Consider the following 16,625-nt stretch of genomic DNA (forward strand, 5'->3'; position numbering starts at 1 on the left):
GCTGGCAAGATGGCTCAGCGAGTAAGAACACTAACGGTTTTTTTCAGAGGTCCTGAGTTCAAATCCCAGCAACCACATGGTGGCTCACAACCACCCGTAATAAGATCTGGCACCCTCTTTGGGCCGACCAGAGCAAGCAGGGTTGACCAGAGCAAGCAGAGGTCCTAAAAACTCAATTCCCAACAAACACATGAAGGCTCACAACCATCTGTACAGCTACAGTGTACTCATAAACATATATAAAATAAATTAATTAAATAATACATTATAAAAAGAAACAAACAAACAACAACAACAACAACAAAACAAAACAAAACAAAAGCTAAGTGAGCAAGCTACAAGAAGTGCACTGTGAGCAGTGCCCCTCGCTCCATGGCCTCTGCCTCAGGCTGGCTCTCAGGTTCCTGCCTTGACTTCCCTTTAGGAGGGACTAGGACTGGGATGTATAAGCCAATTAAACTACTTCCTTGCCAAGTTGCTTTTGGTTCTGGAGTTTGGTCACAGCAATAGAAAGTAAGCTGAGACACATCCCCTGGAACTACAGTAAATTACAGTAGGCTATGAGCTGACTGAGACAAACTCAGTTCTTCTAGAAGAGAAACAAGTACTCTTTTTTGTTTTTTGTTTTTTGAGACAGGGTTTCTCTGTATAGCCCTGGCTGTCCTGGAATCCACTTTGTAGACCAGGCTGGCCTCGAACTCAGAAATCCGCCTGCCTCTGCCTCCCGAGTGCTGGGATTAAAGGCGTGTGCCACCACGCCCAGCTGAGAAACAAGTACTCTTAACTACCCAGTCATCTCTCCAGCTCCAAGACATTTTTATAAAAGATACAAATCTTAAAATTTATATTGGTAAACATTAAAAACATAATACCTATATGGGCAAAGCTAGTAAACCCTGTGTATAATTAATTACTTAAAGCCATAAACAAATCCAGGAGGCAGGCATGTAGGGCACTTGTGTAATTCCTGCACTTAGTACCCAGGGTTCACACTAGGCTGGGCTATATCTTGAGGCTCTGACTCTAAAACCCAAGACAAAATAAGAAGAAAGGCAAGAACGAGCATGGTGCGGCCACACTGCAGTGGCACTGAAGCAAGAGGTTCTTCTTGTTGTCTCCTGTAGCTTGTCTACTGGGAGCCTACACTCTGGCACTTAGAACATTTCTTAGGTGAAGAAGTTACCTGAGTTGTTGTTGAGTGGGGCTGCAATTGTCCTAAAGGTGGGCCACGGTCCAAAGATCTCTCAGGCACCTCCTGGGGGTCCTGGGGCTCAGAGGTGGGAGGACCTGGGCAAGGAGTCGGTTCCCCTGGAAACGGGATCAGGAAAGGGTTGGTTCCCCACATACATCATAAAGGATTTCTTGAACACAAGAACAGCAGATTAAGTTGGGCAGTGGTAGCACATGCCTTTAATCCCAGCACTTGAGAGGCAGAGACGGGTGGATCTCTGAGTTCGAGGCCAGCCTGGTCTACAGAGTGAGTTCCAGGACAGTCAGAGCTACAAAGAGAAACCCTGTCTCGGACAAAAAAAAAAAAAGAAGGAACTTGGTGACAGAGGTCAGGTGTGAACTGTGACACATCATCCCCTAGCAGAGCCCAGGGACACACAGCACTACTTCCCAGCATAACCCTAACCTATAACCCTAACCCTAACCCTAACCCTCAGACAGCTGCACAGACAGCAGAAGGAACATAATTTACTAACAGTCACTAATACAGGCCTGGAGCAGCTCAGTAAGTAAGCATCTGCCTGTGCAGGAGATACACACACACACCACCCCACACACATAACACACACACACACATAGTACATACACACACACACCACCCCACACACATAACACACACACATAGTACACACACACACACACACACACACCACCCCACACATATAACACACATGCATATACCACACATACACTACACACCACCCTGAACACATACCACACATACACACACACCCTACCCCACACACATACTACCCACATATTACACACACACACACACACATACTACAAACACATACACCACCCCCCTCACAACACACACACACACACACACACACATACTACAAACACATACACCACCCCCACCCCCCTCACAACACACACACATACACACTTCGCACATATCCCCCCACACACACCACACACATATTCCCCACATACACACAGAGTCCCTAATTCTTTGGATACTGAAGATGAGGCCAACCTGGACAACACAGCAAAGCCCCACTTAAAAAAAGGGGGTGAGGGATGGGACTGGAGAGAGAGCTCAGCTGTTTGGAGGACTTGTTGCACTTTTTTTTTTTTTTTTTAAGATTTATTTATTATTATATCTAAGTACACTGTAGCTGTCTTCAGGTGCACCAGAAGAGGGTGTCAGAACTCATTACAGATGGTTGTAAGCCACCATGTGGTTGCTGGGGTTTGAACTCAGGACCTTCAGAAGAGCAGTCGGTGCTCTTAACCACGGAGCCATTTCTCCAGCCCTCGAACTTGTTGCTCTTAAGGAGGACCTGTGTTCAGTTCCCAGCACACACACACAGTGGTTTGCCAATATCTAAAACTCTAGTTCCTAGAGTCTAACACCCCTCTTTTGGTCTCCTCAGGCACCAGACACACATATGGTACACAAACACATACATAGCCAAAACACTTATACATATAAAATAAATAAACCTAAAATAAAAAGTAAAAAAAAAAAAAGGGAAGGTGTATGTGCATAAACTTAAAAGTTATGGCTGTAAATAAATGCTTCTGTACTCTTTCATTGAGGAATGATCTCGAAATCAAATAAGTATCCTCTCATTAACTCGACTTGTTTTAAATTAACCTAAACATCTTGGAGTTGTTTGTTTAAACAGGTCTAGTTCTGTAGGCAGGGTGGCCTAGAATTGTCTGCCTCTTTTTTCAGTTTCCCGAGTGCTATTGACACCCAGTCTGACATAACGAAGATGAAGAAGATGATAACGATGGTCTTGGCTTAGGATCACTCACTTGTATAGCTGCAGAACTCAGCCTTTGCAAAGAGGCATTAATATCCTTGTATGGACAAGGCCTGAAATGGTCTGGGGCATTGTTTTCCACATTCTGCAGTAAAATGGATCTCTTGGCTAGGGACAGCAGTCTTGTTTTCACTGCTAAGTTTTGGTGGCCAGTTCATCAGAGAGCTTCTGTCTCCATCAGGAGTGGGTGGCAACTTTGGCTTGGCACACTCAGTGGAGCACTTTAAGTGCATGGAGTCAGTCTTCCCAGTTCAAGTCGGGAAATAAAATGGAATGCGGGGCTGGTGAGATGGCTCAGCGGGTAAGAGCACCAACTGCTCTTCCGAAGGTCCTGAGTTCAAATCCCAGCAACCAAATGGTGGCTCACAACCACCCGTAATGAGGTCTGACACTCTCTTCTGATGTGTCAGAAGATAGCTACAGTGTACTTATGTTTAATAATAAATAAATCTTTGGGCCAGAGCAAGCAGGGACTGAGTGAGCAGGGTTGACCAGAGCCAGCAGAGGTCCTAAAAAAAATTCAATTCCCAACAACCACACGAAGGCTCACAGCCATCTGTACAGCTACAGTGCACTCAGATAAACAAATAAACAAATAAATAATCTTTAAAAAATAAGATACAAATGGAACAAGACAGGAATTCATTATGTTGGACAAAGGAGTGGGAGGGGGATGGCAGCTTTGCTGAGGTTTCAAGTGGGTCACAGCATGGATTCTTCACTGTCCAGTGAAGAACAAAATTTGAACCCAGGCTCATGTGTGAGAGCCATGTTTTCTTCCAAGAATGATCTCTTTACTATTGATATTGTCAAATACTAAAGGATGCTGGGTGAGCTGTGGTGAGGTGTAAAGTCTACACTCAGCACAAGAGCAAGGGGACAGAGGAGCAAGCAGAGGGCGAGAATGGAAAGGCTCTATAGAATGCACAGCACCCCAGCAGGCAAACGCACCAGGGGCAAAAGCAAATTCAGAAGGGATGTGAGTGTGTTTTATACAGTTGTTAACAACAAAAAATAAAAAACAGAAGCCAGCATATTAGATTAAAAATAAGCAAAAAAGATTTTGAAAATCTCTTCTACATAACTCAAGGGTGAAATAGAAAGAACCCTGAGCCCGCAAGAATATGTGTCTTGAGATTAGTTATTTGGTAACTGTGTCCTCTAGGTTTCTAGGGCATGTTTGAAGTCACAGTCACATGGGAATTTACATCCTAAAACATGCAATGGCAAGCCAAGCGTGGCGGCGCATGCCTTTAATTTCAGCACTGGGGACACAGAGGCAGTGGATCCCTGAGTTTGAGGCTAGCAAATTCCAGGACATCCAGGGCCACACAGAAACCATGTAACAGGTGACCATGAAGGAACCAGGTCAAATGCTAGACAATCAAGACACTGGGATGAGATCAATCAAATCGACTCAAGAGCCGGGCATGGTGGTCCACGCCTTTAATCCCAGCACTGGGGAGGCAGAGGCAGGTGGATTTCTGAGTTCGAGGCCAGCCTGGTCTACAGAGTGAGTTCCAGGACAGCCAGGGCTACACAAAGAAACCCTGTCTCGAAAAACCTCACACACACACACACACACACACACACACTACATACACCCATCATGGTGACATACACAAGGATGAGAAGGAAACAGGAAGCAGTATTAAAAGGAACAAGGGTTGGTTTCTTCTTGTGTGTACTGTTATTTATGTGTGTGGAAATGCGTGCATCTGTGTACATGTGAACTCTGAGGCCCAAGGTTGATGTAAGAGATTATTCTTGATCGCTCTTCCACCTTTTACTCCTTGGGGCAGCATCTTCCAGTCACACCGAGAGAGCTCACTGATGCTAACCTCCCTAGCTGGCTTGTTCTGGGATCCCTGTCTCTAGCTACCATGCCCACTGGAATCTCAACTTCCAGTCCTCATGATTACTCATTGATGCTGCATGACAGAGCCATCTTCCCAGTCCTAACCTCTGGCTAGGTTTTCAAGAATATGAAAAACAAAACAGTGTGTCACATGGACTTTAATCAGGTCAAACCAAATTGAGCCCCAACTAGACACAACAACATAAAACGGGAAGACAACAGATCCGAAATGGCCAATGTATATAGAGCAGACTGCCAGGTGACTGTTTAGGAGGTGGCCTATCTGTGAACTCTGCATGTGGAGGCTGAGGCAGAGGGATTTTGATTAAGGCCAGCCTGGGCTACACAGTGAGACCCTGTCTCAAAACCCAGCACACACACAGAGCACTAGCTCCAGCTCAGCTCCAGTTAACTAGGGTTCCTGTCAGACATGAGGAGACCCAAGGAAGCGTCTCTGCCCTCAAGCTCTGGCTAAAGGAACAGCTAAAAAACAAGCAAACCAACCCCAAACCCCAAACCCCCGCCTCAGAGGATGAAATGCAAGTCATGTCTCCTCTGGAGGAAGCAGTTGTGGAGTCTGAAGAGGACTGCTTCCAGGGCCTAGGATAATGACAGCAATAGGACGGTGGCTTTATAACAGTCTATTCAACTGGTTCACTAAAGCTAGCTCTTTATGATTAATCATTTCTGCACCAGGTTTTTGGATGCGCATGTCACTGTGATTACCAAGTATGGACCTCTGACAACCTGGGCACATACACTTAGAAGGTGAAACCATCAACTGTAGCCACAGGGAAAAACTGAGGTCCCCGTTACCTTCTCTTTTACTTTTTGACTGTGGCTGGTCTTGAACTCATGATCTTCCTGCCTGCGCCTTCTGAGTGCTGGGATAATAGGCGGGTATCACCACCTCCAGCATGGTAGGTTTTCCCCAAATCATTCATAGAGGAATCAAATTCTCCTCAGCAGGGCTGGGGATGAGGCTCAGTGGTAGAGTGTTTGACTGGAACGAACACACAGGCCCTGAGCTTGATGCCTAGTACATAAATCAGAAGTATAATGGTATCATAAAATGGGGAATAATATAATAATAAATGGGGGAAACCCTACAAAAATGAAGGATATATGAAGTAAAACAATGTGTTACCTGCCATGATTTTCTAATGAGTATTTACTTTTTGTGGGCTTGTGGTCACGGGGACATTCTGATTCTCTGTTGTGCAAGTCTCTTCTGGCACTTCATAGCTCATGAAGAGTGCAGAGCGTTTGTGGGAGACAGACACTAGGCTGCTGGCAGATGAGAGGAAACGCAGACACCATTCCCAGCCCCAGGAAGAAGGAAGTCAGTGTGGGTACAGCGCTGGCCTAGCCTGTGTGAAGCCACTGTCCCATCTCTTCTAGGAATCAGCCTGCTGATGGCTCAAATGCACAGCATGCCTGGCTGGGAGGAAAAGCAGGCTATGTACACTGTGTACAAAAAAGTCTATGTCCTTGAACCCTGGGTGAGCATGGTGTGCACATGACTGGTAAGAGCACATACAGGACCGAAGGACAGAGGAGCCGGCGTCTTCCCCAAAGTGTAGACGAGCTCCAGTTACTCAGTTTTGTTTTCTTACAATTTTTGTTTTGCCTTGTGTTTTTTCTTTTGTTTAAAATGTAGATGTATTAATTTGTTTTATGTGTATGAGTGGTTTGCATGCATGTATGCACAGGCTTGCCTGGTGCCTGTTGGGTCAGAAGAAAGTGTTGAATCTCCTGGAACTAGAGTTATAGATGATTGGGAGTCACCAAGTTGGGGCTAGAACTAAACCCAGATTCTCTGCAAGCGCAACAAGTACTCTTAAACACGGAGCCATCGATCGCTTCAGTGCTCGGTTTAGTTTGTCTTACTCTGTAGCACAGGCTGATCTTGAAGTCAGTGTCCTGCAGTCATCTGCTTCGTGCTAGCTTAAAACATTAGGTACCAGGTCTAGAACTGGATGTTGGCTGGTACAGTACTTGCCTAGCATGCATGAAGCCTTGAGTTTGGTCCTCAGTACCACTGAAAATTGAGTATGTGAATGCAAGCCTGTAATCCCAGTTCCGGGAGTGGAGGCAGGAGGATCAACTCATTCCTTACTATACAAGGAATTCTTTTGAGGCCAACCTGAGCTATACCGAGACCTTGTTTAAAAGCAAAAGCAGGGCTGGTGAGATGGCTCAGTGGGTAAGAGCACCCGATTGCTCTTCCGAAGAAGGTCCGTAGTTCAAATCCCAGCAACCACATGGTGGCTCATAACCATCCATAACGAGATCTGACGCCCTCTTCTGGAGTGTCTGAAGACAGCTACAGTGTACTTACATATAATAAATAAATCTTTAAAAAAAAATAAAAAAAATAAAAGCAAAAGCAAGGGTCCTGGGGAGACGGCTGTCGTTAAGAGAACTGTTTGCTCTTTCAGAGGACCCAGGCTCAAGTCCCAGCACTCACATGGCAGCTCACAACTGTTTGTTTGTAATTCCAGTTCTAGGGGATCTGGCATCCTTACACAGACACACGTGTAGGCAAAATACCAATGCACAAATAAATCTGAAAAATAACCCCTAAAAAAGAAAAGAAAGATAACCCTAAAATGTTAGGTGTTGTAGGCGAGAAGAGGTGCTGAGTTCTGACTTGGGGGAGAGGCAGTACCAGTCAGAGGCAGATGTGTAGGAGCAGCGTCTGCTTTGCTGGGGTCTCCTTGGCGCCCATGCCCAGCGCTGTGCTCCTTGGCTGGACTCAGACCGGACCCTAAGTTCTCCCAGCACTGAGCCACCTCTCCATCCTTGTTTGTTTTTAAGATAAGATCTTCTCCAGCTCAGGCTAGCCTGAAGCTTGTGTGGATCGTTCTGCCGAGCCTCCTGAGTGCTGGGGTTATAGGTAGGAGCTATATTCATCTGTCCTACATTAAAGAACAAACAAACAGGACCGGGACTCAAGAATCACTTGTTTCCTGTGGGAAACCGACTGAGTCTAAGTAGACAATGCTGCACTATTGACAACACCTACAGTGGCCTGGCCTGGGACTGCCCGGCTGCTTGCCTCACAGGACCTCACAGGCTCCACAGCTATTTCTTCCAGATGTGGCCAGAAGAGTGGGTCAAGGGACACCCAGTGCCGAGATGAAGCCCTGCTCTGTGCCTAAGGCGTCTGGTTGGCTCCATTCCACCACCAGTGGCCTCTGTCCTCCAGCCTCCCTGGGAAGCCAGCCTGCAGCCCTCCCTCTGGCCCCAGGCTAGTGGCAAGCAAGCCAGGAAGCTCTTTTCTTTTGGCCTCCTATGGCAGAACCATGGCACCACCTTCCTTCCCGACTGGCGTGACCCCAGCTGTGGCCTGGCCTACCATTCTCTTCCCAGACAGACCCCAGCTGTGGCCTGGCCCACCATCCTGTTCCCAGACACTTACCTTTTGCATAGCCCTGCTCAGCTCGGAGTCTGTTTCCCATTTCTAGGAGCTGCTCCCTCTCTAGGCGGAGGCTGAGTATTTTCCTAACTGCATCCTTTAATTTCCTTTGCAGATGGGTCACATATACGGTCTGGGGAGGCTGTGCCTCTTCCTGGGGCAAAATAGGGGACTCCGTCTGGTCTTCCATGCCCATGGGGTACCAGTCTGCCAGACCCTGTATACAAAACCCAATCAGGAGATAGATAGCCTTGTTAAGACACTCCAGAAGGCCTGCTGGAGATCACGAGGGCTGGGAGTTCATAGGATAGTCTAATGCACAGCCCACACACACCATGGCTGGCTGGCTCACTGGTGACATAGAGTGACTATTCAGCATGCTTTAACTGAGTTAGGAGTTAGGAATAGCACCCAGGCTTTGTGAGCTCCTTCTCTCCCAGAAGGGGGGGGGGTTGCATAGTTCTCAGCCTCCCTACTCCTGTTCCCCCACATAAGCTCCTGCTGAGAATCTAGGTGGGGCATCTTTCAAAAGGAGACAATGAGTACTTAGACTCAGCTAGCAGAGGGCTCCCTGAGGCCCTGTATGGGCTCTGTTCTGGAAGAATGGCCTCTCATTAGCCTCCAACAATAGCCTAGATGTGGGAACCCTGAACCCTGTGTGAAAACAGGGCCTTGTGGCCAAACTACTTCTCACTGGTATGGGCCCCACTCTGCTTCTGTCCTCTGCCCTGTGCTAACTGAATGCCTCCCCCACACACACCCCTTGCTGCACAAGAGTCAGATATGCCTTACCTTCTCTCATCTCCCTTCTGCTCACCCCTTCTACCTGCCTGTCCCCTTACCGCCTATGGGTCAGCTATGGTCACCCTTCCCTGAGAAAGTACAGGAGACTGCTGGGGAGGTGCGGCACTGTGCCAGGGTCAAGTAGACATGAACCCCAGGAAAATGCCATGTACACCTCCTTCAGCCCAGCCTGGACTTGGGGCCAACCCACACACTGTAGAAATATAGTCACAACATAAGGGATGTCTATGATGAGGAGAGGTATAGGAGAGACCAGGTTCTGGCATGATCCACTGATTCCCGAATCTGTTACTATTCTGGGTGCTTGAGTTCCAAGCCCAGGAACATCCTGCATGCTCTGCTCTGTCTTCCTGGTCCTTGCCAGTGCTGGCAGGTGCTTGTGCCCTCCGGGGGCTGCTGTTCCTCAGGTAATTGTATGGGTGACCAGGTGCTTTTGGCAAAAGCTACAGGCCACGAAGGACTGAAGGGCTCGCAGACATAGCCGAGGCAGGGACTCTGGGTCCAGGAAGGCCCTATGGCAAGCTACGACCAGTGCTCCTAGGAAGGGCTGTTACAGGCCCAAACGCCCCAAATCTCAGTGCATTTCCAATGTACCCTGTTTGTTCTTGAGTCTCTCCTCAGATGTGGCCTTCAGAATACAAAGGAACTCAGGTCCTAGGAAAGGTGGGGTGACCGGAGGAAAGGTGGCTAGGACTCTACTTTACAGGGGCTAGCCTAGTGCAAGATTCCTATCCCTTCACATCATCTTTGGAAACAGGTATAGAACCCTTGTGTGTGGGTTACAGAGGGCTCAATGTGGCCTTGTCCCTGATGAGACACTGGCCTCAAGGACATGGAATGATTTCCCTTGGTTCAACTGTTAAAAATTTTCATTTGGTTAAAGTGTTCTATAAAGTCTTTTCCCTGAATAAAGATTTTACAACATGAGACACATTCAGAGACATCTTGTGGTCTACGGGCACTTTAGTAAACACTGTGGCAACGTACTTCCACCATCTTGGAATGATAGCAAGTCTGGAGAATGAGGAAATCTGCAGAGGTCTGTGGTAAACCAGAGGGGTCTTTCACAGGCCAGGGGCAGGGCTTCTAGACAGCTAACCCTACACCAGGGACAGTCTTTCCTTAGCTGCAGCACAGGACAGGAAGGCTTGGGTCTCCAAGTGTGTTGATGAAGGTGGCAGGCCCTAGGAGCAGGGGACAACCTGGGCTCAAGCTCTTGACTATGCAGTGAAGCCTGAGGAGGTCAGGTAGAAGGAGAGCGGCACACCCTGTCTACTGCCTGTACAGCATTTTGTATAGGTACCTGTGTCACTGGGGGTACACTGCTACAGAGAAATGTGAGGTCACACTGCTACAGAGAAGTCTGGGGTCACACTGGGATCACACTGCTACAGAGAAGTGTGGCCAGCTTTGCAGGCTCTTTCGTTGGGCAGGGAAAAAAAGACTAACATTATTGTTTTGTTTTGTATTTTTCAAGACAGGGTTCCTCTGGGGGCTAGAGAGATGGCTCAGCAGTTAAGAGCACTGACTACTCTTCCAGAGGTCCTGAGTTCAAATCCCAGCAACCACATGGTGGTTCACAACCATCTGTAATGGGGATCCAATGTCCTCTTCTGGTGTGTCTGAAGACAGTGACCATGTACTTACATGCATATATTAAATAAATAAATAAATGAGTCTTAAAAACAAAAAAAGACAGGGCTCCTCTCTGTAGACCAGGCTGGATCCACCTCCCTCTGCTGGGATTAAAGGCGTGTGCTACTGCCACCTGGCTGAAACCGCCTTTAACAGAAGCTAAAGGAACAGTTGGAAGGGCTGTCTTTTAGACTCGACTCGTGTCTTGAGAACTGCCTGCCATTCCCCTGCCTGGCTGCCCACCTCTCTGCACATGAACTTCTTCCTGGAGCACTGGAGGATAGATGGGAGGCTGTGCCTGCCTTCACGTCCAGACACTCAGGTTCTGCACGTCTCCCAAAGGACTGTGGCACACTGTTGGTCCTGCCCTCCTGACCATACTCTTCCAAACTGAGATTCCTTTCCGAGGTCCAGGACCCTCATAGTATGGACATGCCTAAAGCTGGAAGGTCCTCCAGTCTTTGTTTGTGAGAGGTTGTGCTGTTTTGTTTTGAGACAGGGTCTCTCTGTGTGGCCCTTGCTGTACTGGAACTCACTCTATCAATCATGCTGGCCTCACACTCAGAAATCTCCCAAGTGCTGGGATTAAAGGCGTGTGCCACCACAAAACAGCATAATTTGTTGTATGACAATGACATTCTCAATATCCCAAGGAGCTAATCTGTGGATGTCCTTCCACCCGTTCAGTCTGAGGTAATCTCTTACTTAGGTTCAGGTTTTGTGCTTTGGCAGAACTCCAAAGTGAGTCTTGGGTACATTCCACTTAGGCACAGATGCTGGTGTCCTGGTGCTGGAGAAGTTGGTCAAGCTGGTGTCCCTAGGTTTTTCCAATGAAAGGACTTTTTCACCTTCTGATCAAGGTCAACTGAGGGTGAGAGAGACACTGTGACTGGAGATTCAGGCACCTCAGTTCTCACTACGCTTCTGCCTTGACTTCCACATCCATATTCAACTGCCTTGTCTGTTTACTCAGTGATGTTCGCAGGTAGAAGTCATGTGACATTTCTTTTTAAAGATGATTTTTACTATGTCTCTCTGTCTGTCTGAGGTGCTGTGCAGGTCACTGTGTACATATTATGGGGAATAATTGGCTTACTCTGTCGACCACATGGGTGGCAAACATTGAACCTGGGTCCTCAGGCTTGGCAGCAAGTACATTTCCTGCTATGCTGCTGGCTCCCATTTATCCACGTGTCTGTTCACCTGGTCCACATCATTCAGGGTTTCCTATGAACTTGGTAGTGTAGTCTCTCCTGGTGGAGGCAGCCAGTTGGGGCCCTTCCTGGATGGCGTCTTAACCATCCTAATATATCCATTTGGAACTAGCACTGTTCAAGGCGTGCTGATGCTGGCAATGGAGCAATCTCTGGACACAGGTGCTGGTGGCTGTGAGGCCAACAGGACAGTGAGGAACAGGCACGCACATGTCTCGTTCATTTCTCCATGTGTCAGTAAGGACAGCTGAGGTCACTGACATGTCCCTTGGAGGCCCTGATTTCCAGGCCTCCCCATTCCTGGGCATCCAACACTTGGTCCAGTTGGGGGATATGCTGCTGGACAGTGGGTGTCACCCTTGGGGTCTTGTCCAGTAGGAAGGCTAGACACTCATGTTTCTGGAGCTTTATCCAGAGAATGACCTCACAGTATGCCAAAATCATAGCTACTTAGACCCAACAAGAACAAGGGTACCCAATAAATTTTTAAAAATTATTTTTACAGCCGGGCATGGTGGCGCACGCTTTTAAGCACTCGGGAGGCAGAGGCAGGTGGATTTCTGAGTTCAAGGCCAGCCTGATCTACAGAGTGAGTTCCAGGACAGCCAGGACTATACAGAGAAACCCTGTCTCGAAAAAAAAAATATTTTTACTATGTGGCCTGATAAATGTGACTGTTGAGGCCTACCTACACCTCCTGCTTCAGCCTAGTCTACCACTATTTAAAATCCAGTGTATGGCCGGGCCTGGTGGCGCAGGCCTTTAATCCCAGCACTCGGGAGGCAGAGGCAGGTGGATTTCTGAGTTCGAGGNCAGCCTGGTCTACCAAGTGAGTTCCAGGACAGTCAGGACTATACAGAGAAACCCTGTCTCGAAAAACCAAAAATAAATAAATAAATAAATAAATAAATAAAATCCAGTGTATGTATGAAGTGCTGATCTGCCCACCTCCTCTGGGCTGCTGGGTTGTGGAGAGGTCTGAGAGCCCAGGGAGGCTCACGTGCAGGGACCCTTGGGGATGAGCACTGCTTGAGACTTCAGTATTGGCCAGTTCAGTCTTTTGCTGGAGCCTCAGGCTTCCTCAGCCCCCATCCCTGCCTGTTTCCTTTCTGCCAGAGGCCATGGCCTGTGATCCTGTTCTTGTAATATGGTTGCCATATGGGCACATACTGTCTTAAACATCTCAGGTGAGTGCCTACAACCTCTGGTGATTAATAGGTCACTATCAGCAACCAGAGGCAGCCACTGTCGGTCAGCACAGGCAGCCAAAGGTGAGCATAAGTCATCCACTGTCACTGCAAGTCAACGCAGAGGGAGGTCAGCAGAAGTCAGCACACACCATCCCAGGTCACTGAAGGATGGGCATGACCTCGGGGCACAGCATCGGAAGGAGGACTGTCATTTTTCCTACCCATGGTTCCAATGGGGCCTTAGGTGGGAAGTCGGGGCCCTTTCTGTAGATGAGGCTCTGTTATAGGATTCCGTGCGTACCGAGGTCATTAGGCCTCAGCCCTGGCCACGGTGCTGACCAGATGTTAAGGGCTCTGTGGCCCCTCTTCTCTCAGGCAGGCCAGGTCTGGTCACACAGTGCCTCCTTAGCCATCTAAGTTCAGGCCTGTCTATGGAGAGATATGCATTCTTTGCAATGTGTTTCCTAAGGAAGGCTTCTCCATCAAGGAGGACATGAGCTCCATTCTAGCAACAGTACAGGCAGCCAAAGAAAGGACCAGAGGTGTGAGCAGGCTCAGAGAAAACAGTGGATGAAAAGGGAGACAGTGCCAGCAAACACATTTGCTTCAGCAGTGGAAGCTGACAGGCCAGAGTGGGAGAAGATAGTGGCAGTCCTGCATACTCAGCACCCACCTCTCTCTGTAACTGCTTCCTGGATGAAGGCTCTCCTTGGGACTGTGTCATCTTGAGATGCTTCCTTAACTCGGCCACCTGCTTCTGCAGCTCCAAAACCTCCAGGTGCACCTGGTCCACCTCACTGGGCACCTCATGCTGGACAGCGACCAGCTCCCGGGGCTTCTGCCGAAGCTAGGCAATCAGTTGAGAAAGCAATGCTAACATTAGGAAGAGGTAGTCAGGATGTCCTAGAAAGGAAGGGAGTATGAAGCGCAAGGGTGGAGCAGGGCCAAGTGGCCAGGTCCTGCCGTACATGATGATCTGCAAAGCTGCCCCGTGTACTCCATTTCTGCCCAGGCTTACTGGGGAGAGTTTGTGCATGAAAGTGGGTTGGAATTCACTCCTGACCCCGAGTTCCCAGGGAGATAGAACTGCCTCTAGAACATTGCAGGTGACCAGGAAGTCTTTTCTATCAAAAGGGCAGATGGTATGCTGGGTGTGGTGACATACACCTTTAATCCCAGCACTCAAGAGACAGAGGAAGGTGGGTCTCTGGGAGTTTAAGAACAGCCTGGTCTGCATAGTGAGTTCTAGGACAGCCAGGGTTCTGTAGAGATACCATCTCAAAAGAGCAAAAAGGGGCGTGGTACAGAGGAGCTAAGAGGGAAGTGAGCAGGAGGGGAACCTTCACAGGCAGTGATGGGTTGAGGGGTGGGGCTGACAAAGCGCTTGCCTAGGATGCAGGAAGCCCTGGGCTTCATTGCCGATATTACATAAATAAGATGTAGTGGCCCATGCCTGTAATTTTAGCACTTGGGAGGTAGCGGCAGAAAGATCAGAAATTCAGGGTCATTTTTAGGCAGCTTGGGTCCCACGAGAGCCTACCTTAAAATAAAAATAGTCAACAGGATAAGTGGTTGTGGAGGATGTGAAGTTCAGAAAGGAAAGTCAGGGCCATGGGTACAATGATGGCAGCAGGTTCACTGTGTCACTAGTACCCACGTGGCCCCACTGTGGCCTGTGCCAGGCAGGAAGGGAACCAGGAGAATGGGAAGCACACCTCCTCACATGGTAGCCACCCATTCTAGGTTAAGGGAATTAAAACAGTTCTTCTGTTCCAGGGATTCCTGAGGTTGTCTCTGTGTGACCATCCCTTCTTCCTATAGCCTCATGAAAAGCATTTATATAATGGTGAGAGGACAGTATGACCCTCCTCACTCACCGTAGGCTCAAGTTACAGAAAGGGTGGGTAAGCTGTGGTTAGTGACTAAGAGTTAAGGCAAGACTAGGAGACTTAGCAAGCAATGTGCCCGCCTACTAAGGATCTTGAATCCAGAATGCACTCCAAAAGTACTGAAAGTGAGCAAAAGATCTAAGCAGACAGCCACGCATCACACCTGGGAGCACGTGCCCAGCGTTATCTGTCAGCAGGGAAGTGTAGGTCAACTGAAGTCACAGAGTGAAATGCCATGAACCAGAATGGCCAGAATCAAAAAGGCAGAAGAAGGCTGCTGTCAGTGAGAGCTTGGAGGAAACAGACCCCAGCACAGCGACAGTGGGGAGGCAATGCTGCTACTGCTCTTCTGCTGCTACTGCTGCCCTGGAAACAGTCTGGTGTCTCCTCAAAGCATAAACACAGAGTCTCCGTAAGGTTAACAGCAATTCTCTTTCTGGGTATACAGTCCCCAAACTGAAGACACATCTCTACAGGGACACTTGTACAGGGATGTTTAAACTATTCACGATGGCCAGCAACAGAGGCAACCTAAGTGTCTATCCACAGGTAGATGGATAGACAAAGCCACACAAGAGTACTGTGTGGCTGCAAACAGAAAGGAAGCGCTCACGTGGGATGTAACACATGTGGACACTGAAACTGATGAACTATCCCAGCACTTGGGATGCAGAGGCAGGAGGATCTCTGTGAGTTTGAGGCTAGCCTGGTCTACATAGAGAGTGCTAGGACTACATACATCTGTCTCAAAAACAAAACAAAACAAAATAAATTCCTGGGTTAAGTGAAAGAAGCCAGACATAGTGACTTCACCTATACAGGTCTTATGTGTCCACCTTGCTCTCTGTCAAGGCCTCCTCTTTCTTCTACCTGGTCTTCTTGTATGTTTTCTTCTTTCTCTTCATATATATAAATATGTATATGCATCGTGCCATCTACACATACATTTATAGAATGTATAATGTACATAAACATATACACAAATGTATGTCTATGCACATATTTATGTGCATACATATGCATATGTGTGTGTGTGTGTGTGTGTATGTGTGTACATTGTGGTTGTTGTTGCTGCTGCTGTTTCTGCTGTTTTGGAATAGGGTCTCATGTATCCCAGGCTGGCCTCCAACTCTCTATAGCCATGGATGACCTTGATCCCCCTGCCTCTACCTCCTGAGTGCTAGGACAACAGATACTTAACACCATATCAGGCTTCCCTGTGAATCATCTATAGCCACACATAAGATAAACCAACTACTGCACAGTGTAATCCTTTGTTCTGAAGAAAACAGAAATTGGGAAGACACCCAAGGTCAATGAGGTTACACCTGGAACCTCTCAGAGCCTACACCTGTGTCCACATCTGGACTAGTTCTTTAGCTGGAATGCTTGTACAACCTAAGTGTCCAGGCTAGTCTCACCTTCTTTTTGAGCTGTGTCACCAGCAAGTTCAAGAGCCGTACTCTGTCTCCAAGTTTTCTGAGAGCTAATGCAACAGATGTCTGGTCTGCCAGGGCTGCGCCTGCAGGTAAGAACAGCCGCTGTCAGCTCACACCTCAGAAACAAGCCGGCCTCCCCGAGGAGCTGAGCCTCCTTTCCCACTGAG

At 48.1% G+C, this 16,625-nt stretch overlaps 1 protein-coding gene across 2 annotated transcripts in view; it reads right to left on the reverse strand.

The window, feature by feature from the left end:
• Positions 1-16,625, reverse strand: part of Ccdc57 (coiled-coil domain containing 57) — a 90,495-nt gene that overhangs the window by 30,324 nt on the left and 43,546 nt on the right. For both annotated transcript variants that reach the window (XM_029545551.1, XM_029545550.1), the window contains 4 exons: positions 16,441-16,541; positions 13,804-13,977; positions 8,291-8,504; positions 1,184-1,308 (listed from right to left, as the gene is read on the reverse strand). In XM_029545551.1, the coding sequence (XP_029401411.1) occupies positions 1,184-1,308; positions 8,291-8,504; positions 13,804-13,977; positions 16,441-16,541 (614 nt within the window). The remainder of the gene's footprint in view (positions 1-1,183; positions 1,309-8,290; positions 8,505-13,803; positions 13,978-16,440; positions 16,542-16,625) is intronic.

This window comes from Mus pahari, chromosome 14, assembly GCF_900095145.1.
Source record: "Mus pahari chromosome 14, PAHARI_EIJ_v1.1, whole genome shotgun sequence".
NCBI classification, from domain to species: domain Eukaryota; kingdom Metazoa; phylum Chordata; class Mammalia; order Rodentia; family Muridae; genus Mus; species Mus pahari.